Source organism: Mastomys coucha, unplaced genomic scaffold (assembly GCF_008632895.1).
Source record: "Mastomys coucha isolate ucsf_1 unplaced genomic scaffold, UCSF_Mcou_1 pScaffold13, whole genome shotgun sequence".
NCBI classification, from domain to species: Eukaryota; Metazoa; Chordata; class Mammalia; order Rodentia; family Muridae; genus Mastomys; species Mastomys coucha.
In genome coordinates, this window is record NW_022196895.1 from 18,390,438 (window position 1) to 18,417,937 (window position 27,500).

The 27,500-nt window shown below is 39.9% G+C and overlaps 1 protein-coding gene across 3 annotated transcripts in view; it reads right to left on the reverse strand.

The window, feature by feature from the left end:
- Positions 1-27,500, reverse strand: part of Ccdc178 (coiled-coil domain containing 178) — a 345,640-nt gene that overhangs the window by 217,332 nt on the left and 100,808 nt on the right. For all 3 annotated transcript variants that reach the window (XM_031365073.1, XM_031365074.1, XM_031365072.1), the window contains 6 exons: positions 20,713-20,896; positions 12,537-12,599; positions 10,826-10,987; positions 8,712-8,825; positions 5,956-6,101; positions 4,292-4,451 (listed from right to left, as the gene is read on the reverse strand). In XM_031365073.1, coding sequence (XP_031220933.1) covers positions 4,292-4,451; positions 5,956-6,101; positions 8,712-8,825; positions 10,826-10,987; positions 12,537-12,599; positions 20,713-20,896 — 829 coding nt within the window. The remainder of the gene's footprint in view (positions 1-4,291; positions 4,452-5,955; positions 6,102-8,711; positions 8,826-10,825; positions 10,988-12,536; positions 12,600-20,712; positions 20,897-27,500) is intronic.

A 27,500-nucleotide genomic window follows, 5' to 3' on the forward strand; every position in this document is an offset into this window, starting at 1 on the left:
TTCTATGCCTGTTATCCTTAGGTTTGGTCTTCTCATTGCATCCTGGATTTCCTGGATGTTTTGGGTTAAGAGCTTGGTTTTGGTTTTTGCATTTTCTTTGACTGTTGTGTCAATGTTTTCTATGGTGTCTTCTGCCCCTGAGATTCTTTCTTCTTATGTTTTGTATTCTGTTGGTGATGTTTGCATCTATGACTCCTGATTTCTTTCCTAGGTTTTGTATCTCCAGGGCTGTCTCTCTTTCTGATTTCTTTATTGTTTTTATTTCCATTTTTTAGATTCTGGATGGTTTTGCTCATTTCCTTCACCTGTTTGATTGTGTTTTCCTGTAGTTCTTTAAGGGATTTTTGTGTTTCCGCTTAAAGAGCTTCTAGCTGTTTACCTGTGTTCTCCTGTATTTCTTTGAGTGTGCTATTTATGTCTTCTTAAAGTCCTGTATCATCACCATGAGAAGTGATTTTATATCTGAATCTTGCTTTTCTGGTGTAATGGTGTGTCCAGGACATGCTATGGTGGGAGAATTGGCTTCTGATGATGTCAAGTGACCTTAATTTGTGTTGTTTATTTTCTTATGCTTGCCCCCTGCCATCTGGTTATCTCTAGTACTACCTGCCCTTGCTAAATCTGACTGGAGCCTGTCCTTCCTGTGATCCTGGTTGTGTCAGAACTCCTCAGAGTCAAGCTGTCTCTGTGATCCTGTGATTCTGGGATCCTGTGATCCTGAGCTTGTTAGAGTACCTGAGAGTGGGGCTTCCTCTGTGTTGCGGGACTGGCTGAGGAGGTTGCACCCAAGGTCTGCTCAGGACACCAGCCCAGAGAGACTGGTAAGAACCAGAACCACTGGGCTGGTGGAGTTCCTGTGTGCCTGGTCCTACTGGTCCCAGTTACTCCTGGTGTTGGGACAGATGGTGGATGCTCCTCACCTCTGATCCTGGGTGTGTAAGAGTGCCTGGGAGTAGAGCTTCCTCTGGGTATTGAGGGAATGGCTACCTTCATGGATTTATTATGTGTCAGTTTTCCATTATTGAAACCACAGACTATGTGGTTAATTTCTTTCTTATAATAGCCATCAATATTTCTGGTAATTGGATGAGGTTCACAATTTTCCATTGTGAGTGTTGTCATGATACTTACATCTATTTTCATATAACGTACCTTCCTGCTGGTGCAGGTTTGAATTCATAGGATTCTATTACTCATCATGGAGTGCTGTGAGCATAGTACCACTTATCAAATGGTTGGGAAATGAAGAAACATTGTGTAGGCAACCCTAGAACTAACTCACATGTCGAACTATGCTTTGAAATTAAAGCTGAGGCTAAAGTAGTCTAATGTTTGCTATTTAGGTGGCTGGCTGATGACTGAGGTTGGTTTTCCACTTTGTTAGAAGTCAAGCATTCTCCATATGAAAAGGTGAAGAAATGCTGACTTGGCCAATGTTGCAGTCTTCTAACTAGGAGAGGTGGTAGCTCCTTACATGTGGAGATAGGGAGCAATGTTAAGGAGTAAAATAATCTTTGGAAGACATTGTGAGAGTCTGTGTATGGACTCAACATAGAAATTTTTCTCCTAGGGTAATTTATTGCTCTTCCCTCAAAATACAAATTACAGAGAGCAAAGCATGGCTGCCAGAAACAACCGACAAATAACAACAATAAATAAATAAATATTTAAAAAACAAGAGAGAAGTTTTGGCATGGGGAAAGACTGATCTGTCAAGTAAGTAGAACAGCGTGTAGTGTCTGACTCTCTTACTAGTTGCTTGCACATTTAACTTTTACTTGCTTGGCCAACAAGTAAAATGCGTCTACAGTAGATATGATAGGGTTTCCCCCCTAAACAAGATCTAAAGCTGATCTATAATTGTGATCAATTCTTCTGCTCAAAGGGGAAAGTCCAGATCAATGATACCAAGTTTACCTTTCATATAAGGTTTCTCTTCTTGGATTGCCTTACATAGATATTTATGAACTCTCTCAGTTTCTAAAGAGGAGTGACATTATGCTTGCTGGGAGGAACCAGAGAGTGTCACCACACTGTTTATCACTAAAACCCAAATGTGAACCTCATATTAAAAAAATGTCCCTAATGAGAAGACCTAGTCATCAGTGAGCCCTGAATTTTCTCATCACACAGATGAACACTGCACTTTGGGTCATATGTGGCAAACTATTAAGATAGATGTATCTAAGACAGTTAGGAATCAACTTCATATACTCAGGTTCTTGATAAGCATTAATAATTGGGATATTCCAAAGAATTCTTCAAGGTTAGAAATCAGGAGAGGATTTAACTATTTCTTGAGGTATGAGGTAGGAGGTGTGGAAAACATTTCACATATGATGAGGACATAGGGAACAGGAGTGGGAGAAGGAGAAGAAAGAGAAAATGGTAAAGTACAGGTGTTTTCTCTGAAGTATTTGGACTCTCAGGGTGGTGCAGTATGAAAGCAGTCTTGGAAACATACTCATTTCTTGCTACTACCATGCATGTCTGTGGCCAGCAAACTTATCCTAGAGGTAGCATTCATCCACACACACATGGTTGTGCATATCTGTTTATTCATTCACACCCCTAGCTTTTATTGACTTGCTCCTCTGAGTTCTGAGCTTTCAAGACACGGGGAAAAGCGTTCGTTCGCTGCTGTCATGTATAAATTATTATGGCCTAATAATTGACAAAATTGAACCTAATTGACAAAAACAGGCACCTACCTGTGAGACAGTCAAAGGTGTCAAGATGAAGATCAGCAAAGTGGAGCCCTACCAGGCTTCTAAGTAAGTGTCTCCCACATGGAGACTTGGGAGTGGGAAAGCAAGAACTGGCTCTTTTGGATGAAAAGAAATGCAAACTTCTGTAAGCTGGTTAGTTCGATATTTTTATTCAAGTTTCTTCCACTGACCATTTTGCTTGTTTTGTTTTTGTTTGTTTGTTTTTGTTTGTCTTTTCTGTTTTGTTTTGTTTTGCTATCTATTAGTTAGTGTTCCGGTGAAGTGCTAAACCTCTGCTCAAGGAGTGGTTGCTGAGATCCCTCCATGTGCTCGGCACCGAGAGGACTATAAAACCTGATTAAGGCAAGAGAAGTGACTCTACAGCTGCAACAACGTACAGGGTGAGAAATAGTGCCCAGTAACTTAGTCTTGTAGCAAGAGTCGGTTTTTAGTGTCAGTGTCCCAGTCCCCATGGGTCACAGGCCTGAGAGTTGGCCACCAGGGCTCCCAGAATCTCTTAACAAGGGAGGAGGCATCTCATATTGCCACTAGATGGCGCCCACTATTTTCATTTTTTAATAAAGAAAAAAAGCCCAAAAACCTCTTTTCTATATAATAGCCATATTCAAGTAAAAGACAGTTACTTACCATCACTATTTATGAAACTATGATTAATTTAATAATAATTTTGTCACAATATGAATCAAAACCACCATAAACACTCATGTGGGGTACATTTGGGCCAGTTTAAAAAATATTAAGTCTGTTTTCCTTTATGTAAGAAAAGGAATTTGAAATACATTTATCAAAACAGAGTACTAGAAGGATTAAAATAGCTAATAAAATATATTGTGAAATAATATTACAAGTATCTTAAGTAGTTTGGCAAAAATTAATTTTAATAAATAGAATTATTGTTTTCAGAATTGTCACATTGTACAACTCAACAAACATGATTTTAAATGTGTTTTTAAACTTTTACTAGTTAGTAAAACTTTTACTAGCTACAAAACTATTGTAAATGGTAAAGTTGGATAGTAATTTCTGAACTAATGCCTGTATTTGGTTATAGTCTAAACAAAATTTAATATGTATAGTTTTATATAATTTGATTAATAAGACTCAGATGCAGGACATACATTTTGGTATATGATTTCAAAATGTTATACACATTTTTAAAGGAACAAATATGAGGTATTCTTATTTACCCAATAAAAGTCGCTTGTAACACTCAAATAATGTTTATGTGGAATAAAATATCTCTACTGAACTATCTCTATCTCTATAAATAATAGATCTGGAATGAGCACAGCTTACATTTTTACAACAGTAGACTTGCAAATAGAATAAGGCACAATAATAAAGTCAGGATGCACACAGAACGCATTAAAAAAGTACAATGTCCTAGGTAAATATGTACCAACTACTTTGGAAAGAAACTGAAACGTCACAGGTCTATTGCAGAGTGATGTCTCAAACCTGAGTAGCCCTGCCACTGCACCACAAACAGTTAAGTTCATGCTGCTTGTCTGACTACTGTTATATGTTTCTTTCATTTTCAAACGTTTTCAAGTAGGACTCACCTGGATGTTCTCCAGGGTGCTCTGCCTCATTTCTATAAGCCTTCTGAACCGCTTCTCCTCATGGAAGATCCTCTCTTCACAGTACTGTTTCTCTTTTCTAAGATGGTCATACACACCGTGCACATGCTCCCTGTTAAATCGCAGCTTCATGAATTCATCCCTGTGGGGAGAGAGTTTCACATGTGAACTCGGTGGTGACAAAAGGACAAACACTAGCCTTTAAGCGGCATCGGCAAGTAAGTAAGACAATAGTGTCAACAATAAACAAGCTAAGAGAGTGACAGCTAGTGCTGAGCTGTGATCAGAACACAAAATAATCACCGAATTGCAGTCATGGAGACTTTTGTCAGGTCATGGCAATGGCACAAGCACCTAATACAAAACCTGAATAAGGTCCAGTATAGGTCTTTATAAATTTAGCATGACTCATATATAATTTTAAGTTTACATCTTTCAGACCCATACTATTGTTTCAGGTATTAATATTTTAAGCAATGTGTTCTCTTGCTTTCTTACAAGATATAACAAAGGCAAGTCAGCCTTTGGGGAAGAATAGCCGAGCGACCATGATCATGATGAAAACATCGCTAAAGAGAGACCTGTTGGGTAGACTGACTTGACGCCACTGAAGAGCTGGTATTGGACTGTGCATAGTTGATTGCTTAATTGTTTTTATTTGTATGTCTGTGTGTGTATGTGTGTGTGTGTGTGTGCGTGTACGTGTGCCTGTGCATGCATGGGCGTGTGTGTGTGTGTATGTGTGTGTGTGAGTTTGTGTGATGTATATGGATGTGAATGAAAGCTTTTGTGTGGAGTCAGAGGCTCTCCTGTGGTAAGACTGGGAATTGAACTTAGGCTGTCAACACTTGCTATGTACAGCAAGCATAGCAAGTGTTTTATTCATTAAGCTATCTCCAAGGACCACTTTTATTATCCCCATGTGCTGTAATATATATATATATATACATATATATATATATATGTATATATATACATAAATACACATATACATATATGTGTTAATTGATATATATGATATATATATCACTCCTAATGTGATAAGTCAATATTTCCATAATCAATATGCAAGTATAACAGAAGACAGAACCAACACGAATACAGGAGGAAAATACGAGTGGGTTCTACATGAGAGCACATGGACACTGTGTGAGCCTGAGAGCACCATCACAGAGGAGCCAAGGACCATTTTCACTGAGAACATTCCTCATTTATGAGGTGAGCCCACAGGAGGACACGGAAAAGGGGAGATGTGAACAAATGATAAGGGATTCTATAGAATATCTGTTTCTAAATTCTTCCCTCAAAACTATTAGAGGACAACCATAAATTATTAAACATGGCTCACAAACACTAACTATGTGTTAATTAATGAAAGAGATTAATACTAGAGAGAGAAGGTTTACATATGTAGAAAAATCGAACAATTGGCAATTACAAAAATAAGAATAAACTCAGAGAGAAATAAACTCAGAGTGAAAGCAACTTCTAATTATACTCATACAAACAAAAATGATTAAATATCATATGTCATTACATATATTTGATAAAATTCTGAGGAAAAATAAAAACCATCATAAGAATAAATGGAAATCTGATTCTATGAATCTCATGTTAAATATGATTATTATCTTGACAAAACTTACTGCAACTTTTGAATTTTAGCTTCATAATTTGTCTTTTCCACGTTCATTATCTGTATCTCCTTACTTAGCTCCTTGCTTTGCTCGTGGAGAACAACTGTTTTCTCTCTAGCTAACTCTATTTCTTGATGAATTATTGTAACTTTTCCCTGCAAGAAAAGTTTCAAAGAAGTTTTAACACTTAGATTCTCAAATCTTTGGAATTCAGAAACATGGTCTCTACAGACAATAAAAGGGCAGTACTTCCTAAACAAGTTGGGCAGTGATGGAAGCTTGTGCTTCTTACTGTTAGAAGGCACTTCCTGTAAGGATAGAAATACAGCTTTTTCTTTTTGTCTTCCAACCAGCTTCGACAGCAGTCTGTCCTCACTCCACATGTCCTAAAACATACCCGCGTATTCTGGTGTATACACACACACACACACACACACACACACACACACACACACTGGAAATGGCCAGGTGGCTAAGTAAACACAGATGCTCTTATATGTCAAAGAACAACACAAAACAGAATTTCATCAGCCAAGTTTTCCCCTGGTGATTCTGGTAGATTAATTCTATGTTGAGATGTTTCTTAGGTGAGCAGATCTCCAATCAGGTGTTGTATAATTAAGAAACCTAGACTTAATTTAATCACCACAAACAAAAATATATTTACTAAAGAAATGTACAACATCCTTAGTCATCAGGGAAATGTAAATCAAAACAACCCTGAGATTCCACCTCACACCAGTCAGAATGGCTAGGATAAAAAACTCAGGTGACAGCAGATGCTGGAGAGGTTGTGGAGAAAGAGGAACACTCCTTCATTGCTGGTGGGATTGCAAGCTGGTACAACCACTCTGGAAATCAGTTTGGCGGTTCATATGGAAATCGGACATAGTACTACCAGAGGACCCAGCTATACCACTCCTGGGCATATACCCAGAAGATGCTCCAACATGTAATAAGGACACATGCTCTTCCATGTTCATAGCAGCCTTATTTATAATAGCTAGAAACTTGAAACAACCCAGATATCCCTCAACAGAGGAATGGGTACAGAAATTGTGGTACATCTACACAATGGAGTACTACTCAGCTATTAAAAACAATGAATTTATGAAATTCTTAGGGAAATGGATGGATCTGGAGAATATCGTCCTGAGTGAGGTAACCCAATCACAAAAGAACACACATGGTTTGCACTCTCTGATAAGTGGATATTAGTCCAGAAGATCAGAATACACAAAGTACAATCCACAAACCACAAGAAACTCAAGAAGAAGGAAAACCAAAATGTGGATACTTCATTCCTTATTAAAATGGGGAACAAAATACCCATGGAAGGAGTTGCAGAAACTAACTATGGAGCAGAGACTGAAGGAAGGACAATCCAGCCTGATATAGCTGTCTCCTGAGAGGCTCTGACAGTACCCGACTGATACAGAAGTATAGGCTCACAGCCATCCATTGAACTGAGTACAGGGTCCCCAAATGAAGGAGTTAGAGAAAGGACCCAAGAAGCTGAAGAGTTTGCAGCCCCTTAGGACAAACAACAATATGAACTAACTAGTACCCTCAGAGCTCCCAGGGACTAAACCACCAACCAAAGAGTACACATGGTGGGACTCATGGCTCCAGCAGCATATGTAGCAGAGGATATCCAAGTTGGTCATCAGTGGGAGGAGAGGCGCTTGGCCCTGTGAAAGTTCTTTGTTCCAGTGTAAGGGAATGCCAGGACCAGTAAGCAGGAGAGATTAGGGTGGCAAGTAGAAGGAAGGGGGAGGGGAGAGGGGGAAGGAGGAGGGAACAGGGGTTTGTTCTTGTTTTTTGTTTTGTTTTGTTTTATTATAATTTATTAATGATTAAAGTTACTGCATCTGAGTATACTTCCTAGTTGAAAAGCAAATTTCTGATAAATGCCGATTTCATAAATTGAAAATGGTCAGATTACTAGACTTAGGGCTAAAACTTTTTATAACCAATCCTCTCTTCCCTTCTCTGTCTCTGCTCCTTCCTCTCTCATAGTCCTCTCTGTTTTTTCCTTCCATTTTAGGTCACTCATTGAACCGTAATACAATGGAACCGAATGGGTAGCTTACACACAATGAACATTTATTCCTTCCAGCAAACTGTACTGACAAGTTCGGGAATAAAGGGCAAGCAGATTTGGTGCTTGCCGAGGGCTTAGTTTTGTTTTTTTTTTTCAAAGTTGATCTCCATTTGTTGCATGCTCACATGGGGAGAGGACTGAGTTTGGCCTCCACGAATGTTTCTTAAAGGGAGTGATCCCAGTCTCAAGGATAGGGTTCTCAGGATTTCACCTGCTCAGCAAGCTAAGGGCCCCAAAGCAGAGTGCGCTCTGAAGGAGGAATTACGGGAGGACACCAGTGGGGTTTTTTTTTTTTTCCTTCCCATTGGGCCTCTTCCCCAGCTCTTTCTTCTTTCTTTTGCTTCATTGCTTCCTTGAAGCCACAGGACAGGTCAGTGTGTGACTAAAGAGAGTGGCACATCCTTGCCTAAACCCAATGCAAATTTTGGGTTGCTTTGGAATGCTTTCCTATAGAGATTGTGTGCCTTATAGTGGGAAAAAGAGGCTACATAAAGGCAGTGTGTGTGTGTGTGTGTGTGTGTGTGTGTGTATCACGTGTATGTTTGTGTATGCAGAGCCCATTTAGAGAGAACAATTCAAGACACAAGGCATCTCCCCACAGTTATATATGATGAGTTTACATTGATGTAAGAAATAATACATTGAAAACTGAAGTTTTCACCTCGGTCCTTGTGAGTTCCTTGCGGCTTTTCTTGCTCTTTCTTCGTAATTTTTTCTTTGTTGCTTCTACTTTCCTTTTAACATGTTCTTTCCTCTTCCGTATATCATGCAGTATCTAGAAGGCAATCTGATTTTACACTGTGTAACATGTGTGAGTCACTGGTTTAGTTAAGCTGTGTGCAATAACTATCTTAATAATCCTAATGTCTGGCTTAACATATGAAAGGAAAGGATGACTGCCTTTGAGTTCTAGGCTATGACACCTAACATCTCAAATTCTGTTTGATTTATCTAAGACATGGAAAGTCTATCTGTTTCAGTTAAATAAGCAAAAAGGATAAGCATACATAGAAATAATATTTTATATATTAGATATTTAATATATAAACATGAACATATTTCTATCAAATATTTAAAATAGCTTAAATATTTTATATATTAAATATTTAGGATATAACTGAAGTTCTAAGCATAACTTGTCAGAAACCATTATCAAAAAGAAAATACACAAAAGCTATTCCTAGATTTGGTGCTAAATGGCTAATTCTTTTCATTTATTACCTATTAAAAGATAAAATAAGAAATGACTGGTGAGCAACAGGAAGATATAAAGCCGTGACTAGTGGAATACGAAGGGGGGAAAACAAAAATCATTAAACATTGGTGGGATTCATTATTATACAATACAAGTTAGAGAATGATATTGAGACATTTGAGATAATTAATAAACTCCCACCATCAATGTAAGAGAAAGTCATTATTAAAATCACTTAGCCCTCTTGGTTTTGTACTGGCTATGTGTGTGTTGTGTATGTCAGGGTCCCTTTCAGAAGCCTTCATTTGCTCAATTTTTTTTTTCTGTATTTTATAATACACACATTTCATGGAGAGACTTTGAAAGTCAAGATAAATACTTTTAACAGTGAAAGGACAACATATACCTATTTATCTCCATTTAAGGAACAGACCATAAAATTCAGGAACAAGTTCATAAAACCTCTTCCCAAAGTATAGCCTGAGAATAACCACAAGAATGGGAAAATATCTTATCTCAGGATGGACATCTGTGATGGGCAGCCCTAGCTCATCCTGTGCATAAATGTTCATGACATAAGAATATAGACTGCTGACCACCTGGTACAAACCAATCAGAAGCTGACCTCTCTGACCCTCTAAGCATCCACCAATGAAATTTTAGATTACATAATCCTTCTAAAAAAACCTCCCCTAATTCCCTTTAAGAAGGCCTGTGTGCCTTTGTCTAGGGTTACCACTTCAAAGAATAGTTTGACCCCCCGAGTTGGTTGCTTCTGCAGAATAAATGCTCTTCGTCTTTGCATGCTATGAGTCCGTGGTCTTCCTTCAGCAAGTTTTGTACCCTTGCAACTTACATTTTAAACACAAAAACATTTTGAAAATTGTTAATAGCCAAAGGTCCAAAGTTACACCATCATTTGCAAAGGAAAAACAAAATGTTGCCAAATTGCCCCAAGTCTCTGTGTCATTGCTGCAGAGAAAGACAAGAATGCATTGCCCTTACCACACCCTCCAGCTCTCTGAAAGATAAATGATAGTATGTACACATACTTTTTATGATTTTTTCCTTCTGGGAAGGGCCAGTAATATCAGTTACTGACAGAATCTTGTAGTTTTGAAAATATTTTAACCGTATTTGCTTTATTTTTCACCCTAGCTGTCTTAATTTTTCTATGCACCAAAAGCTTACCTATAAAATGTCCCGATGCCTCATGTTTTATAGTCAAGTCAACATAATCTTTTAGCATCTCATTAAGAAGGAGTGGAGACTGAATCAAGTGCTTTGTGCAGGGCAATCTCACCAGGCCAGTCACTGCTCACTCAGTTTCAAAACACTATACTCAGTTTGGCCTAAGTATAGTGTATGACAGACAGTGGGCCTTGTCAGACAGTTCTTAAATGAATTAATAATGGTGAGATTATGAAAAAGTGACTTGGATGGTTTGTGATTTTCCTATACAAAACCATAATTATATATATATATTTCTTCACCTACATTACTTAGAACCCAAAATATCCCTGAAAGTAGATGATTAGTTATGAATAATTTTTATTTAATGAGTTGCCGTAAATGCTTACATTAGAGTGCTGTCTGTGAAGCTGCCTGATTTTCATAGCTTCATCTTCTATCTTTTTCAGTGGCTCCTCTACTTCTAACAAAGCCATACTGTAGAGTGCTTTTCTTCGTATATACTCCTGCATCTCAATAAACTGAGATTCTTCCATGGAATATAGCCTTTTCTGCCAACCAAGATTGCAGACCATTCATTCATTTGTTGTTAATTACACACGTTTATTCAGAATGATTCAGTGCTATCATTTGAAAAATCAAATACTACTGTCTCCAATAGAAAAACAAGAGGTGAGATTATGGTATTTTAAACAGCACATAGCTATGAAAACATGAGAGAGGGAAAAAAGTAAATGGACAAGAAAGGCCAAACATTCCCAAGTACCTGTTAGGGACCAGTAAGTGCAAGTGCCTGCTGACAACATATACCTGAAAATCAAAAGTGACCAACAAGCTGGGAAGTTATAAAACATATTAGGCAGAAATGACTTAGTTGATTATGAAAATATTGAGGAAATATCTATAAAAGAAACTATAGAAGAAGTCCCTCTTTATAGAGTTAGATTTAGGATGCAGATAATCTCACATCACATTTTTGACGTTTGTTTTTTTGTTTGTTTGTTTGTTTCTTTTGCTATGTATTATAATGCTAGTACTAATCCCCAAGGTTTGGTTGTATCAGGATGAGAGAATCTGCAAGTGAATCCAAGTGACTCTATCTAACTTTGCCCCGTAAATTATCTTTGATTGGAAAATAAAGATGCCTATAGCCTATGGCTGTGCAGAAGAGAGATCAGCAGAGATTTTGTTCTCAGAGGAGTTGGGGGTCTAAGGCAGGGACCACAAGGAGAGAGAGAGAAGATGGAGAGAGGAGAAGATGCCATGGGGTAGTAATCTTGAAAACACAGCCATGAGGGCTCATCAGTTGGAGTTAAGAGCTGCCCAGATGGCACATGGCAATGCATAACTTGGGGTTATTGATGGGGAATTAGATTTTAATACCTTAAAGGGTAGCTATCTGCCCAGTACTAGTGCTGATTAAGTCTTATAAATATGAAAGTTGTATGTCTTTTATCTGGGATCTGAGTAACCAAAGGCAGGATAGAAATCCCTGATTGAGATTAAATGTTTTCTATAGCATCACATGAATATGGTCTCATTTGTCTTATGAGTTTAATTTTCCTATCTTAACAATCCCAACTTCACATATATGTATTTCTGAGGGGGAAGCATTCTGGCACAGATTAGAGCATCAAAACTTTGATCCAAAGGATAAATGAGATTGAAAAATACAACTTGTGTTGGCTAGTTACCATACTTTCATTCCAAAGACTCTACAGAAATATCATAACACATTTTTTTTCAGGGTTAAATAAAGAGATTCCTGTGTGAGACACTAAAAGTAAAGAAAATGTAACATCATCAGAAAGCAAACTAAAGAGTTAGACAGTTTGGAATAAGAGTCTACTGCCCTTTCACTAGACTGGCAGAAATTCCCATTAAGCCACAAAATGAGCTATGTGCATGGGAGGTCAGTTTCTTTATGCATGATCAGACACTCTACTTGTACACAGAGGCCAACTGTCATCAGCTAAGGAGAGAAAAGTGCTGGCTTGCAAACCAAGCAGTGACAAAAGATGCCTCATTACAGGCAAATTTAAAATGCTAAGTAAAATGCAAATTAAAGGAAGAAGAAAACAGATGCCAAGTTAATATTACCTGAATCTCAATCCCTGCAGTTATGTCACCTCTCATGAGCTTCTTCAGGAATTCTTCTCTACCCTGTGTGTCAAAAAGTTGTCAAATGAAGACTTTATTCTCAGAATATTTAAAAATAAAAGTTTTAAATGCAGTCACTAATCCAAGATACACTTTACTTGTATAAGAATAAAGAGCAAATTAGCCTTTATATTTGCATGTCATAATCATTTTTTTAAAGATATTAATATTATTTGAGACAAAGCATTTAAATGATATACAGGAAACAGCAAGATTTAGTTTCATCTAGGTTATGTCTCATAGTCTTGACCTGAACAAAAAGTCAAAGAGTAAAAGCTAGATTATCTTTGACTCTTTTTCTTCCAGAAAAGTGGATTCTTTTTAGTACTACTTTCCAGCATAAATACTGTGGATGTTGAAAGCAAAATATATATAATCATGTGTGATGCATGTACAGTGTTATTTTAACCTCCAAATGACTAGAAAAATTTTTTCATTTTTCAAGAAAAATACATTCTTTGAGAATTAGTAGTCAAAAGGGATAGAAAGCATTTTTTCTTTGTGCCCTGGATAATGATCTTAATTATTCAGTCTGGCTTTAAAATGACACAGGCCAGAATCAGAAGTTATTCTGTAGGTCCATCTGCCTTATGATTACACTGGAGTCCGATAGCTGAGAGTTGAATTGGACTACCTTCACGCTGCTTTTCAGATTGAAAAGAGACACTCAAGTTTGCAAAGAGGAATTATAGGTTCTTAAATGTTTGATTTCCCCACTTCATTGCTAACCCCATAGTTACATCTGTTCTACAGAGACAATAAGGAGAAGCAAGCACATTGGTTCATCTTCCAGCCCTTCCTTCACCCACATAGAAATGGGAATTAAGATCGTTTATCCAAGCAACAGAGTATTCCTTTTATGGTTGTAGGGCTAGTGCCTGTGCCCACATCATTTGAATCCAGATCCCATATCATTAATGCATCATAGCAGTGTCTAGTATTTGTTGCTTGTTAACTTGTATTCATGACAAATTACAAAGTTATTTAAAGCATGGTTGTTATGATTGAAATATAGAAAAAAAGCTAACTAACACAAAACTGCCTTAATTTCACTTCCCATTGCTGTGATAAGGTCCCCTGACAAAGGGGTCCTAAAGGACAAAGGGTTAACTTGGTTCACAGTTCAAAGTCCACCAAGGGGAGTCAAGGTGGCAAGAACTTGAGCAGCTGGTCACACTACCTTAACAGTCAAGAGCAAAGAACAATGAGTTAATGTGTCACACTAGAGCACAACTCACTTTCTTACTTGCTAACAGTTCAGAAATGTTGCCACCAACAGTGGGCAGGTCTTCCTACCTCATTTAACTTAAAAGTTACTCCTCCAAAGGCTCAGTGGCCAACCTGATGGAGACAACCAATCTCTCCCTGAGACCCCTTGCCTCAGGTGATTCTAGATCATGTTAAATCATCTGAAATCACTATCTATATGAAACTCTATTACTAGCAGAAGAATCCACAGTCTCACAAGCTTCTTTCCAGAGCCTAAGAAGGATTTTCCAATCTTTCTGTCTTGCTTCTTCCACCCTCTATTTGTCCAGATTGGTCTCCATGGGGGAAAGCATCTAGTTCTCACTGGGCAGCTAAAGTCACACTTTGCCCAAGCTGTAAGAATGAACCAGCTGTCATACTCCTTAAAGAAAAACAAATGGATCACAGGCCCCTTCTCAATAACCTAGAGGTTGGATGCTCCCTGGTTACTCCCAGGGACTGCTGCTACCATCCTTCAAAATACCCTAGGACACAAAGGGCAAATAAGACAAGGTGAGTCTCCAATGACCAGAGGTCAGGATGACTCCTCTTGACAGTTCATATTCCCAGGATGTGTCCCTGAAGGTTGACTGGGGGCTGCAGGTCAGCATACGGGGCACTAACAAGTTGTGTACACCAAACTGTAGGAACACAAGAGGAGAGCAAGATTACACACACACACACACACACACACATGCAGAGAGAGAGAGACAGAGACAGACAGAGACACGTGATATAGTTCCTCCAACCTTTCTAGTCAATACCATATAGAACCAGCAAGCAAGCATGGGCCTTTAAATTGACTCCATGTTGGACTAAAGTTCCAAGAGGGACCTTCTGAGTATCCGTTGCCAGGTCTAAGCTGTACAAGGAAGGAGGATGGCTTTAAGCAAGGAGAGGAACCCCTTCAGTTCTACCCAATGCACCAGACAGAAATGGTGCCCTCAATCGGCCCTCACTTAAACTATGGAGGAGGAGACTAAAATAGGAACATGCCTACTGTGTGTGGCCATCCTTACCCTAACCTCATTACTAAATATGTAAAATAGCTATTATAACCTGTTTTCTTTTCTTTTTTTCATATTGGAAAAGTGGGGCAAATATGTAAAGAGTCTAAATACATAAAGCTGGCAGCTTCTTTGTCTAAGAGTTTTGCCCAGGGCTAGCTGAGTTAGAGTGCTAATTCACACAACCTGATGACTCTAAGGGACTTGATCCTAATGGTTTGGCCTCCTAATGATTTCTAGATTCTTAAAGCCCTACAAAGTGATAGGCAGTTCATGTAGAGCCACCAATTTTCTTGTGCCCGTCTCTTTGAGGGGCCAGCTTCACCAGGCTGTCTCAGAAGCAATCTGTCTTGGTAGAGCATGGCTCAGGAGCCTATATTAGAAGTGAGACTGGGAGTGAAGGCAGGTCAGTCTGATAGTAACTCCATAGTGGTCTATGAAATGGAATACACCCTGCAAAGTCATGGGCTCTGCAGAGGTGTTCCTGTAATTATGCAACGTGAAGCATTGTAGCTGCTGAGGACAAACCCAGGAGGAAATGACCACAGATTACTAGGAGGTTAAATTAACACAAGGCCCAGCATGTAAGCTGCTTCTTCAAACTCTATTGCCCCACTGCTGGGAAGGCTTGAAGACAGGAGCTAGGGCATGACAGAGACTGCAGTGGCTGTGAAACACTTTGCCTGTTTTAACATTTACTGGACACTGCTTTGGGGAATGTGCTGATTTGACATGTATTTTATGGGTACAGGAATCTTTACTTAAGGACATGGCTGGAAGTCCGTGGAAATCTGTACATATTGGAACTGTGTAGAGCAGTAGTTCTGAACCTTCCTCACACTGTGACCCTTTAACACAGTTCCTCATGCTGTGGTGCTCCCCTACCCATAAACTTATTTTCATTGCTACTTCATAACTGCAATTTTGCTACTGTTATCAATCATAATGGAGACATATGATATACAGGGTACCTGATATGCTACCCCTGTGAAAGGGTCATTCAACCCCTAAAGGAGTCAGGACCCACAGGTTGAGAACCACTGTTGTAAATTAGGGAGAAGCGGGAGGCCCACTACAGTTAATGTGGTACATTGCAGATGTGTGTGTGTGTGTGTGTGTGTGTGTGTGTGTGTGCACATTCATCTTCATAGCCCTTTAGTGACATATCAATGGCTAGTCCACCTATCTTAACATACACTTTTGATGGTCAATTGTGAAGAGGAATGAGTCAGCTCTGTTCATGGACTCAGAGGCTCTAGTTATCACTGAGTCCCAGCCCTTGCTTTAAGGCCAAGGACAAGTAGGAGCTTTCTGGCAGGAGCTTGGATTTTACAAAAGCACACACTCGATGAGCAGAAAGCCAATTAAGAAAGGGCAATGACGGCAGCAGCCCAGCCTCCTTGAAGGTACACCCTCAAATGGCACCAAGACCTGCTAAGCCCTATCTCTTGGTATTCCTACCAGCCCACAAATACCATGCTGGCGACCAAGCTTTTGCCCCAAGGGACCATGTGGGAACATTCCAAACCTAAAATATAGTAGCTCCTATTGTATACTTTCAGAGCTGAGAAAACTGAAGGCAGCGAGGTCATGTGAATCTCATCTCAAGTAAGTATGAGCACAAGGACCTGCTGGATGCCCACGTGAGTGCTCTCTAGAGCAGTTAGCACTGAGCCCCCTTAGTCTTTCCCTAGCTGCTATGGCTGTGCCCGCAACAGTACTTTCCAGAAGGATAATTTGTTAAAACAAGTGAGTCTGTAAATATCAAACAAGATACTTTTTTGGTCTATGTTGGGGAAATCCATTGTTTTTTTGTTTTCTCTGAAACTAAGAAAAAAATCATAGTTTTAGAACTTATTATATCATGAGATACTAGGCGTCCATTAAAACCATGTAGACTTTCATTTGTAATCAGCAACGTGAACATGGGCTGAGGGGTCAGGTTTGGCAAGATACTTTTTCCTTTATTGGGGAAGCAGGGATACAGGAGGAAGACAGGCTAGCCTTTATTGATGCTGTGAATCAAGAGGTAGGGTGGAGCCAAAGCAAACCAGCTTTCTCCTGGAAGAAAGGTGCTTGCAAGCGAGCCCATACCCAGTCCCTGAATTCTTCAAATTGCCAGATCACTGGAAAGCAAATGAGAGAGCCCAGAAACTGCTTCACCACAACCGTTCCAGTAGTGTAGTTAACTCTGATCAGCTAGAAGATGCTAAGACCTTTGAGCAAATATCTGTTGGAAAAATGTGGCATATTATCTCAAAATATGCACTTAATTACCTACTATGTGTAAGGGCATGGGCTGGATCAGCACTGGCGTAGCTGCAGCCAAATGATCTGACGTAATACCAACATTGCTCAGAAAATAATGTTTGTTGTGTAATTTTGATATGCTTAGTCGACACACTGTCACATTCCCCTCTAGGGCATCTCACCTGAATTGAGCGAAAGAGTAAATCTACAAGAGGAATCCTCTCAAGAACCTGGTCTGACGTCTTTAAAATGTTCATGGAATGAAAGATGAGTATTGTTGTTGGTTTTTGTGTGTGTGTGTGTGTGTGTGTGTGTGTGAACTTATGTCTGTACTTGTGTGTTCAGTGCCTGGAGAGGGCAGAAGAGGGTGTCAGGTGATGTGGAGCTGGAGTTACAGGCACTCATGAGCCCCCAGAGCCGGTGCTGGGATCAGAACTCTGATCCTCTGGAAGAGCAGCACACACTCTTAACCATCTGCCTCAGCCCGCCCCTCCCACCCACTTCTTTTTTAATGTTGAAGACCACAGTTGGGGAAGGCTCAGAGTTTTATACATAAGGGCACTTTGCGGTCCTCCTTACACATCAACCAAATGAACCAAAACATTAGCAAGTCTCTCATCTGTCCCCAGCATCCATTGCTTTGAACTCGGATTTAGGGCATGTTGCTGGGCCCTGTGTTCTTTGGCAGCTGGAGAAAAGTAAAGTTCTCTCAGCAGAGGGCAGTGGAGGGACATACAAGGTCTTGAAAAGGGGCTCTACTCCTTTCCTCCTATGCGCAATTAGCATTTTTATCATTCTTCTTTCAAAGAGCCGGGGTCCTTTGAGATTCTTTGCCCATAATTTACATTTTACTGCCCTTGGGTTTGGCCAGAGTTGGCCAAAGTGTTCACAGAGACACTAGCGCAGTGCAGTGAGGCCTCTGTTGTGGGACATTAGCGCTTTCTGTGTGTCACCTCTGTTCATCAGGACTTCAGGCAGTGACTGTGCCTACTTCTGCAACGACTAAGTTCTTCAGAGGAGGGGTCAGAGGAACTTATGATAAAGGGTGAGGGAGTAGATATTTTAAGCTGAGCAGGTCATAAGGCCTCTGTCACAACTGATTTTGGAAAAAAAAAAAAAGAAAGAAAGAAAGAAGGAGATCCAGTGATCACCTCAAAGAGTGTGTAAGGGGACTTGGTTTTAAAAGAAATGGTAGCCTCTGGGCGGCTAGAGTTCACCGCGGACCGGCTTGCTGCCTGGTTTTAGCAGCGAGAGACCAGAAGGTGGCAGAAGAGAGCTGTGATTCTGCTAGAAACTGCTGTTCCAGAATAAAGACTTCTGAAAAGCATAAGCTGATTGGTGTAGTGTTTGTCTCAAAACCCGCATCCAAACAGAAGGGAACAAAATACTCAGCATAAACAAAATTCAGTTTAGAATCAGAAAGTCAGCCTCCATTTACCGAACAGTGATAGATAGGAGCTAAAAAGAATGTCGGAATACCCCATGGAAGGTTTGAAATCAACTCGAGATTTATGTAAACAACCAAACCAAACCAAACCAAGACAGAGCTGCCTCTAACTGTACTGGGTCAGGATGCTTCAAGGTGGACATGACCTCAGTTTAAAGTCTGCTGATGGTCCAAACAGGCTCTCCCTAAATACAATACTGAGAATATTATTAATATATTATTTGTCTGAGGTTCTCAGGTCTCAACTGAATACAGCAATACTGATATTTAACCTCTGTGGAGATAATATCTAATACTGTATATCTAAGTTGGAACCTGATAGATTATGTATTCTAAAAAGAAACAGGGAGAAACATAAAGAACATTCCATAGTGTGCGGTCACCTTTGCTGTTCAGGTGGAAAAAATATTTAATGATACAAATATTTTAACTCTTGGGTCTGTTTACTTACAAATGGGATAAATGTTTAGAGTGTAATCACTGTTTGTTGAAATAGTTGAAAAACTGTTCATTTGGGTAAATAATAAAAAGCTATCTTTTCTTCCTACAGTATGTTTATAGACAAGAAGAGATTACTATCTAAATGTGACATATGTGAAAAACTAGTTTTTGATAATGGCACTGCAATATTAGAACACTTGATTTACTGTGTGATATGGCAACTGAGTGACTCACAGACAGGCAGATACACCACCCAGTGACAAGTCTGACTGTTTACACTAGTTCATTCACCATCATGACTGAAGATACATTACCTACTTTCTGTTTCATGTCCTAGTAACTTGTGGATCTAAATCTCTAAAGTCTTGGAAGGCATTTCTTTCCTAAATAAGTTGGTTATTGATACTGGAGTTTGGAAAACTTGGCACAGATCATCTTATATAGCTGGGAATTAATGGGAGTGGTTTTATATCTTTGATTATTTGTGATTTACTGTCTAAAACATGCATAGCATTTTACTGATGCATTAACTTATGAGAGATTCTACCTCCATAGTGAGCTAGAGCACTTCTCAGAAATAACCCAAAAGTGACATGGTTGTAATCATATTCTAGATAGCAGAGATTCTGTGTTAATTTCAGCACATCATAACAAAACATAATTCAGTGATAAGAGTGCTTTCCAGCACGAACAAGGCCACGGGTCCAATCACCAACATCTCACTCAGGGTGCAGTGCAGACATTCAGTCATGCGGGGGCAGCATCTTGTTCATGTGTTCTACAGGTCAGAAACCCAGGGCTGACATCATCACACATGCAGGAGGTGTCCACTAGAGGGTTATTGTTCAAATAGCAGTGATTTGAGAAATGTCACATGAGCATTTGATTCTGTAGCACTACTGTCTAGAAGGTTCCTTGTATTAATTTGCAGGCCTGATGAGGCGCACCCTACTCGTATGTTATAGAGACTCTAAGGGAGTGCCTTAGAATCCTCCCTAGCTAACATGTAAGTTATGTGTGCATGAGAAAACTCATCCAAGTACTACGTTCCTGGTTCTAGAAGGTTACAGCTGTTCTCAGTAAAAGGTAGATAAAATGCTGATCAGTTAATGGCACTGAACCCTCATCCTTTGGAGAGATATGATTTTTTTTCATGTATGTTAGAAGCAGTTTAAGAAGAAAAGTAGTAATAGATCTTAGTATATGCCTCACTTGATAGGGCACTGGCCTAGTATACACGAGGCCCTGGGTTCAGGTAGCAATCACCCTTCCTATTCCGACACACACATCTAAGCCATATGCTTGAGACGATATTTTTCTTTTGTGGTGTGTGCTGTACAGTGTAGGTGAGTGTTCACATCCATGGGGTGTACCTTCCTGTGGAGACAAGCAGTAGTTGCTGAATGGCTTTCCTCAATCACTTCACCTTTATTTCCCAGGACCTGAAGTCAGTTCATTGACTTGGGTAGACTGGCTGGCCAATGGACTCTAGGGATGCCCTTGTCTTTGAACCCACAAGGGCTAGGGCTGTACTGTGTCCAGTTTTAACATGTGTTTTGGGGATTTGAACTCCGGTCCCTGGGCTTGTGTAGCAGGCATTTTACTGGGCTCTTGGGAGGTTCTTAACCCTTAAACTAATCTGACTACCAAGAAAGATTAACTCAAGAAAACTCAAGTTAATCACTTCTATTGCACAGTTAGGAAGTGACCAATGATTTCTGACCTTGAATTTTCTTCTCGTTTCTGCTAGTTTTTCCTCCAACTCGTCTGTTCTGTGTTTAGCTAGGTGGTAAATAGCCCCAATGTGATAAGCCTGCTTGTAGAGCACTTTGAGGTAATTATTATTCTTCATCTTCATTTCTACAAATGATTGGATTTCTTCCTCAAGCTTGCTTCTATTCTTTATACTATAAAAAAGAAGCAAAAATTAACACAGCTATTCTTAGAGAATATATACTTAGAATTATGTCATTATTCTAAGACAACATTTACTTACAAATATATTTACTACTAATAACAAATAACACTTCATGTTGCCAAAAATCACAAAGTGACCAAGCAGTTATATGAAATCTGAATATGTAACCTGTGTCTAAGGTATTTATTTGCACAGATCATCTTATGTAGCTTAGAATTAATGGGTGTTGTTTGGTATCTTTGATTATTTGTAAGTTACTGTCTAAAACATGCATAGCATTTTACTGATGGTTTGTCCTAATCCATAGGCCATGCTCAGCCTCGGGAGCCATAAGAAGCCATAAGAGTCTATGGGAAAGGTTTAGCTTTCAAAAGCAACCTGTTGTCAACACCTGTGCAGGCATTTTCAGGTCTACTGCCACCTAGAAACCATAGTGTCCAAGTGAAATGGCTTCCTGGTTTCTCCTCTATCAGCTTTTTTTTTTTAAATTATCGATTAATTGATAATCTCATATCATTCACATCAATCACACTCACCTCTCAGTCTTCCCATGGTCACACCTGTCCCCTGTGACCACCCCCCCCCAAAAAAAAAAGAGAGGAAGGGGAAAAACAAGTTCACTTTGTGTTGTCTATATACTTACTCACTGGAGCATGCTCAAGATCCTAGCTGCCTGTCTCTCAAGGGAGGGTGAGATTTTCTCCTCAGTGAATGAAGGAGAGCTGTGTGGTGGCCAGAGAGGGAGAGACAAGGACAGCTTTCCTGTGCCCAAAGAGATTAACATGGATCCAGGTAGGAGCCCATACCATGGACATCTGCATGGGCTTCTGTGGTAATAGGAGTCACAGACATCAACCGAGCCCTTGGCCGAATCTGGACTGAAGACCTACTGATGGGTCTCAGCAGTTGCAAGGCCACAAGCCTCAGCATGACCTCAGGTGGCTACACATGCCACTTTCATCAGGATGGCCCCCCTAGCATGCCACAGGTTGCAAAGCCCAAGGAGATAACTAAGGCATCAGACAGCTGCACAGACTGCATATGTCTACTTGGATCTCAGACTTCTTTGTGACCTGGCACAGCATCAGGGATCACAGACACCAACATGGCCTCCAGTGGCATCTAGGAGGTCTTTCCATGAGGTCCAAAGTAAACCTTTCATGATCTTGGGCCTCCATCATTGCCAGAGCCAGGGGATCTCATGGCCTGGCAGCAGAGGGAACTGAGTCTGCATCTGCAGAAGCTCCAGGCTGTTGAATACCGCCATGCTGACCTTGATGGACAATGGCAGCATGCTGACCTCAGCCCCCTGTCTAATCCGTCACCACCGTCACATCTCCAGCTCTGCCTTCCTCTATCGAGCATGCACCACTCCATTCTCCCCCACCTTTTCCACTGCTCCATCACATCTTTGTTTCATCATAGTGCTGTTTGGGTGTCTTCCGCCCATCCCCTTTTTCGGTTTACACAATGGTGATTTTACCAGAGAATGCTTTAAGTGAAAGAGTGAAACCTAAACCAAATTCTTGGCTCAGTCGCTTTGCACCAGATGAGACGTTCATTGTGGGCACCGAGTGTCCTGTATGTTGAATGATGTTTATCAGCATCTTCTCTCTAATTGCTCCCCAGCATATCCCCTGCAACAGTGTACTGGCTGGTTTTCACACAAACTAGCATCTTCAGAGAGGAAGGAGCCTCAGTTAAGGGAATGCCTCCATGAGATCCAACTGTAAGGCATTTTCTCAATTAGTGGTCAAGAGGGGAGGGCCCAGGCCATAGTGGGTGGTATCAGCCCTGGGCTGGTAGTCCTGGGTTCTATAAGAAAGCAGGCTGAGTAGGTCATGGGAAACAAGCCAGTAAGCAGCACCCCCCCCCCCCTTATGGCCTCTGCATCATCTCCTGCCTTCAGGTTCCTGCCATGCTTAAGTTTCTATCTTGACTTTCTTTGGCAATAAACAGCATTATGGAAGTTTAAGCTAAATAAACCCTTTTCTCTCTAACTTGCTTTTTGGTCATAGTGTCTGGTCACAGCCATAGATAAAGGTTTTTAGGACAACCCGGCCTAAACAGAGAGACTTCTCTTGAAAAACAAAAACAAAAACAAAACCAACAAGCAAACAAAGCCTGCTCACAGCGCATCAGGCATCATGCTGGTCACTGAAGTTCTAAAACTGAGAGGAAAGATGATACGAATAGCAGGTCCTGACACTTCCAAAGTGATTACAGGGAATTGGACATGAAAAAGCTGTGTTTTATTTTTGTATTAAATTTTGAATGTACAAAGCTCACTAAGGCTGAATTATTTCTAAATGGAAAATAATTGATGAAGTTTAGCATCTTTGTAGAAAGCGGAACATGATAGAAAACCACACAAGTGGATTTTAAAAGAACAGGTGGCTGTGTTTGTGTCTGTGAGTGTGCCTGAGTCTTCATACCATGAAGCCAATGGGGAGACATTGGAGAGAAGCAAAAGATCTTAAGTAGGATGGGGTGGGGCCAAGAGAGAGGCATGGGATATCTGTGATTGATGTAAAAGCAGAATAGAGTATTATATCTAGGGAGAAAGGGGTCAAGGGGGAGGAGGGTAGGGAGGACTCTGGAGGACAGTCAGGGAAGGGTCAAATGAGAGCAAATTATACTATATATGCACAAAATTACCATGGTGAAACTGTAATTCTGTATGCTAACTTAAAAAGCAATTTCACAAACTCAAACGTAATCATTGTTGCTTATGACTAAAGTAAGGGATATCTTTGCAGTTGTTGCTAACAACATCCTGTGTTTGTTCCATAGTTACTAGCTAATTCAGAAAGTATTTGCTCTGTAATAATTTTTCCTTTGTGGCTGCATGGAAGGCAGGAAGTTTCTTTTGTGCATGTAGCAACTTTGTAGCCTGCATATAATATGAATCCCCCCCCCCAAAAAAAATAAACAAATGATTACATGCATCATTGTTGGACTGATTGATAATGTTTTAATGTTTTGTTACAGCAGAACCTTTATACAGGCATTCCAGCTCCCTGTGACTTCAAAGTAAACATTCAAGTATTCTCATTCTGATAAAAACATGCATTTGGCCAATGGAAGCCACTGGTGTGGTCGCCTAGACACTGATGCTTAGCATATAGTCCTGATCTCATGAAGTTTTGCCTGATTAAAATGCTATGATTATGAGGTTCATCTGTTGTCTGAAACTGAAATCTGTCCTTATTGATTTTGATAAGTAACAGAAAACAATTTCATGTTATGATATATGTTTATAACTGTACACAAGCTTTCATACTTTGATGATCAGATTTTGTTTACTGTTTTATATTTGTAGATAAAGTCACTACACACTTTTATTGATTAAATGACATCGACTAAGTGACAAATTTTTCTTTATTTCGGTGTTAATTTCCTATTTTAAGAAAACTTTGATTATTCAAAATAGATCTTTGTTTGCACTGGTAGACAGGATAAGGATTTACTTCTTTTTGTTAGGAAGTTCCTAGGAAGGCATCCATTCTCTGCTACATTGAAGTTCAGTTCTGTCATGAGTCATGGGAAAGAATATGTATGGCTCTGATGCTGAACTTTTCCTGCCACTGACCAACCTGACATTATCAATAAAATCACTGAGATATATGATAATAATGCTACCGTAATTCTATAAGCTTGGTTTTCCTTCAACATTCTCTTGAATATATTTTAGCTTTTCCATATATAATTTCTGCAGTCAATTTAAACTGACACATAGATATTTTAACTGTTGCTATTTTTAATTTAGCTAATAATATGAAGTCTAGTAGGTACACAATTGTTTTGAATTTAAGTGTCATTGAGGGCTATCCACATAGTCATTTTATGATTTCTTATATTATGAAATAATACTACATTGGGAATTTAGTTAAACAATAATAAAATCTCATAATAATTTAGTTAGAATGTCATAATTTTAGGTTGTAATAATATTTGGAAATGTGCTTGTTGCTCTTGAGTCATGGTAAAAAGTTTATACCATGTTTGTCCTACCAAAGCTTCACTGGTCTCCACCAGGCCTGCTTTACCAGGAATATCCAGGTTGGAACACCCACATTCCCCTTTTAGTTGAGTCCCCTAGGACACACATGGCTACTCTGAGGTGTGCACTGCCCCCTTGAGTTCCATTATCCAGCCCAAGGCAATCCACGGGAAGCATGCTGCACCAGGAATATCAATGGTAGGCCCATCTTTCAGATAGATGCTACACCAGAACCATCCAGCAACGACCACATGGCTAAAGTCCAGCAGAAGAATGCAATCAACAAACACCAAGGCAATATGACACTTTCAGAGTACAGCTACCTGCTACTGGATAGGATAAGCCCTGGATATCCTAATACAACTGGAACACAAGAAAATGATCTCAAATCTAATCTTGTAAAGATGATAGAGGCCTTTAAAGAGGAAATGAATAAATACCCTAAAGAAATACAAAAAGTACAATCAAGCAGGTAGAGAGGAAACAAATAAATCCCTTAAATAAATACAGGAAACACAATTAAACAAGTGAAGGAAATTAATAAAACTGTTCAAGATCCACAAATGAAGATAGACGCAATAAAGAAAAGATGAACTGGGAGAATCCTGAAGATGGAAAATCTAGGGCAGAGCACTTGAACAAGAAACACAAGTAAGCATCACCGACAGAAGATGAGAGATGGAAGAGTTTCAGGTGTAGAAGATACAATGGAAGAAACTGATATACCAGTCAACGAAAATGTTAAATATAAAAAATTTTCTGAAAAAATCCTTGAGAAATCTGGCATACTATGAAAAGACTTAACCTAAGAACAAGAGGAATAGAAGGGAGGAGTTCAAGCTCTAAGGGCCAAAAAATATTTTCAACAAAATCATAGAGAATTTCTCCAACATTGTGATGCTTTGTATATGCTTGGCCCAGGGGATGGCATGATTAGAAGGTGTGGCCCTATAGGAATAGGTGTGGTCTTGTTGGAGGAAGTGTGTCACTGTGGGTGTGAGCTTTAAGACCCTCATCCTAGCTGCCTGGAAGTCAGTCTTCCACTAGCAGCCTTCAGATAAAGATGTAGAACTCTCAGTCTTGCCTGTACTGTGCCTGCCTGCATGATGCCGTGCTCCCACCTCGATGATAATGGACTGACCCTCTGAACCTGTAAGCCTGCCCCAATTAAATGTTGTCATTTATAAGACTTACCTTGGTCATGGTGTCTGTTCACAGTAATAAAATCCTAACTAGGACACCAATTAAAAACAAGACCATCATAAAGTTTGAGGGGAAATGGATGGAAATAGAAACTATCATCCTGAGTGAGGTAACCCAGACCCAGAAAGACATGCATGGTATGTACTCAGTTGTAATTGGATCTTAGCCATAAAGTACTGGATAACTATGCTACAATTCATAGCCCAAAGAAACTAAGTAAGAATGAGGCTTAAGGGAGAATGAGTGAATCTCACTCAGAAGAGGAAACAAAATAGTCGTCTGAAGTGGATGGAGGAAGGATACTTTGTGGAAGAGTGGCTAAGGAGTTGAAAGGAGATGAGGATCAGGTGTGGGGAAGGGTCTGGACATGACAATGGAAATTGGTGGTGGCCAGCTCCAGGACTAGCTAGAGACCTGGGATGGAGGAGGTTCTGGGGAGTATATTGGGTGACTTTAACTGAGACTCCTACCAGAGTGGGATGTAGTGACTAAAGGTGCCACCCCCTGAAGTCAGGTGGGACTTCCAATGGAAGGAGGGGAACATCAACCAACCCCCAAAAAAGCTTCAGCTCAAAAGGTCAAAGCAAGGCTTTGTCTTGCTTACAAGATGCTCAGGGATAAAAATGAAGCAGAGTTTGAGGGAATGTCCAACTAATGACTGTTCCAACTTGAGACCCATCCCATGTAAGAACCCAAACTCCTGACACTATTAATGATACTCTGCTATGTTTGCAGACAGGAGCCTAGCATAACTCTTTCCTTAGTGGCTTCATCCAACAGTGGATGGTAAAGGATGCAGAGGCCCACAGCCAAATATCATGATGAGCTCAGAGGGCTTGTGGAAGAGTGGAGAGTTAGAACTGAGCAATCTGGAGGGGTCAAAAACACCACAAGGACACATACAAAATCAACTATCTCGGGCAAATGGGTGCTCAGGGAACCTGTGCCTCCTATACATTTGGAGCAGAAGTGCAGCTTGATCTTCATGTGGGTCTCCTAACAACTGGAGCATGGCTGTCTCTAACTCTATTGCCTGCCCTTGGATCCTCTTCCTCTAACTGGGATGCCTGGTTCTGCCTCATTGGGAGAAGATACGCTTAGTCCTTCTGTGACTTGATGTTCCAGGGAGTGGTGGTACCCAATGGGGCTTCAGAGAAGGGATAATGGAGGAGGGATTTGAAAGGGTGGGATTGGGAGGAGAGAAGGGAAGAGAGGTTTCAATCAGAATGTAAAGTAAATGAATAAATAATGAAAAATGTTGATCCTGTTTAGTTTCCTCTTTTTAACAATATTTGTCACTTTTTCCAGGGGCTCCCTACTTCCTATTCATAGTATAACTGTTACTTTCATTTTAACTTTCTAAACAACAACACCTTAATTTATTATA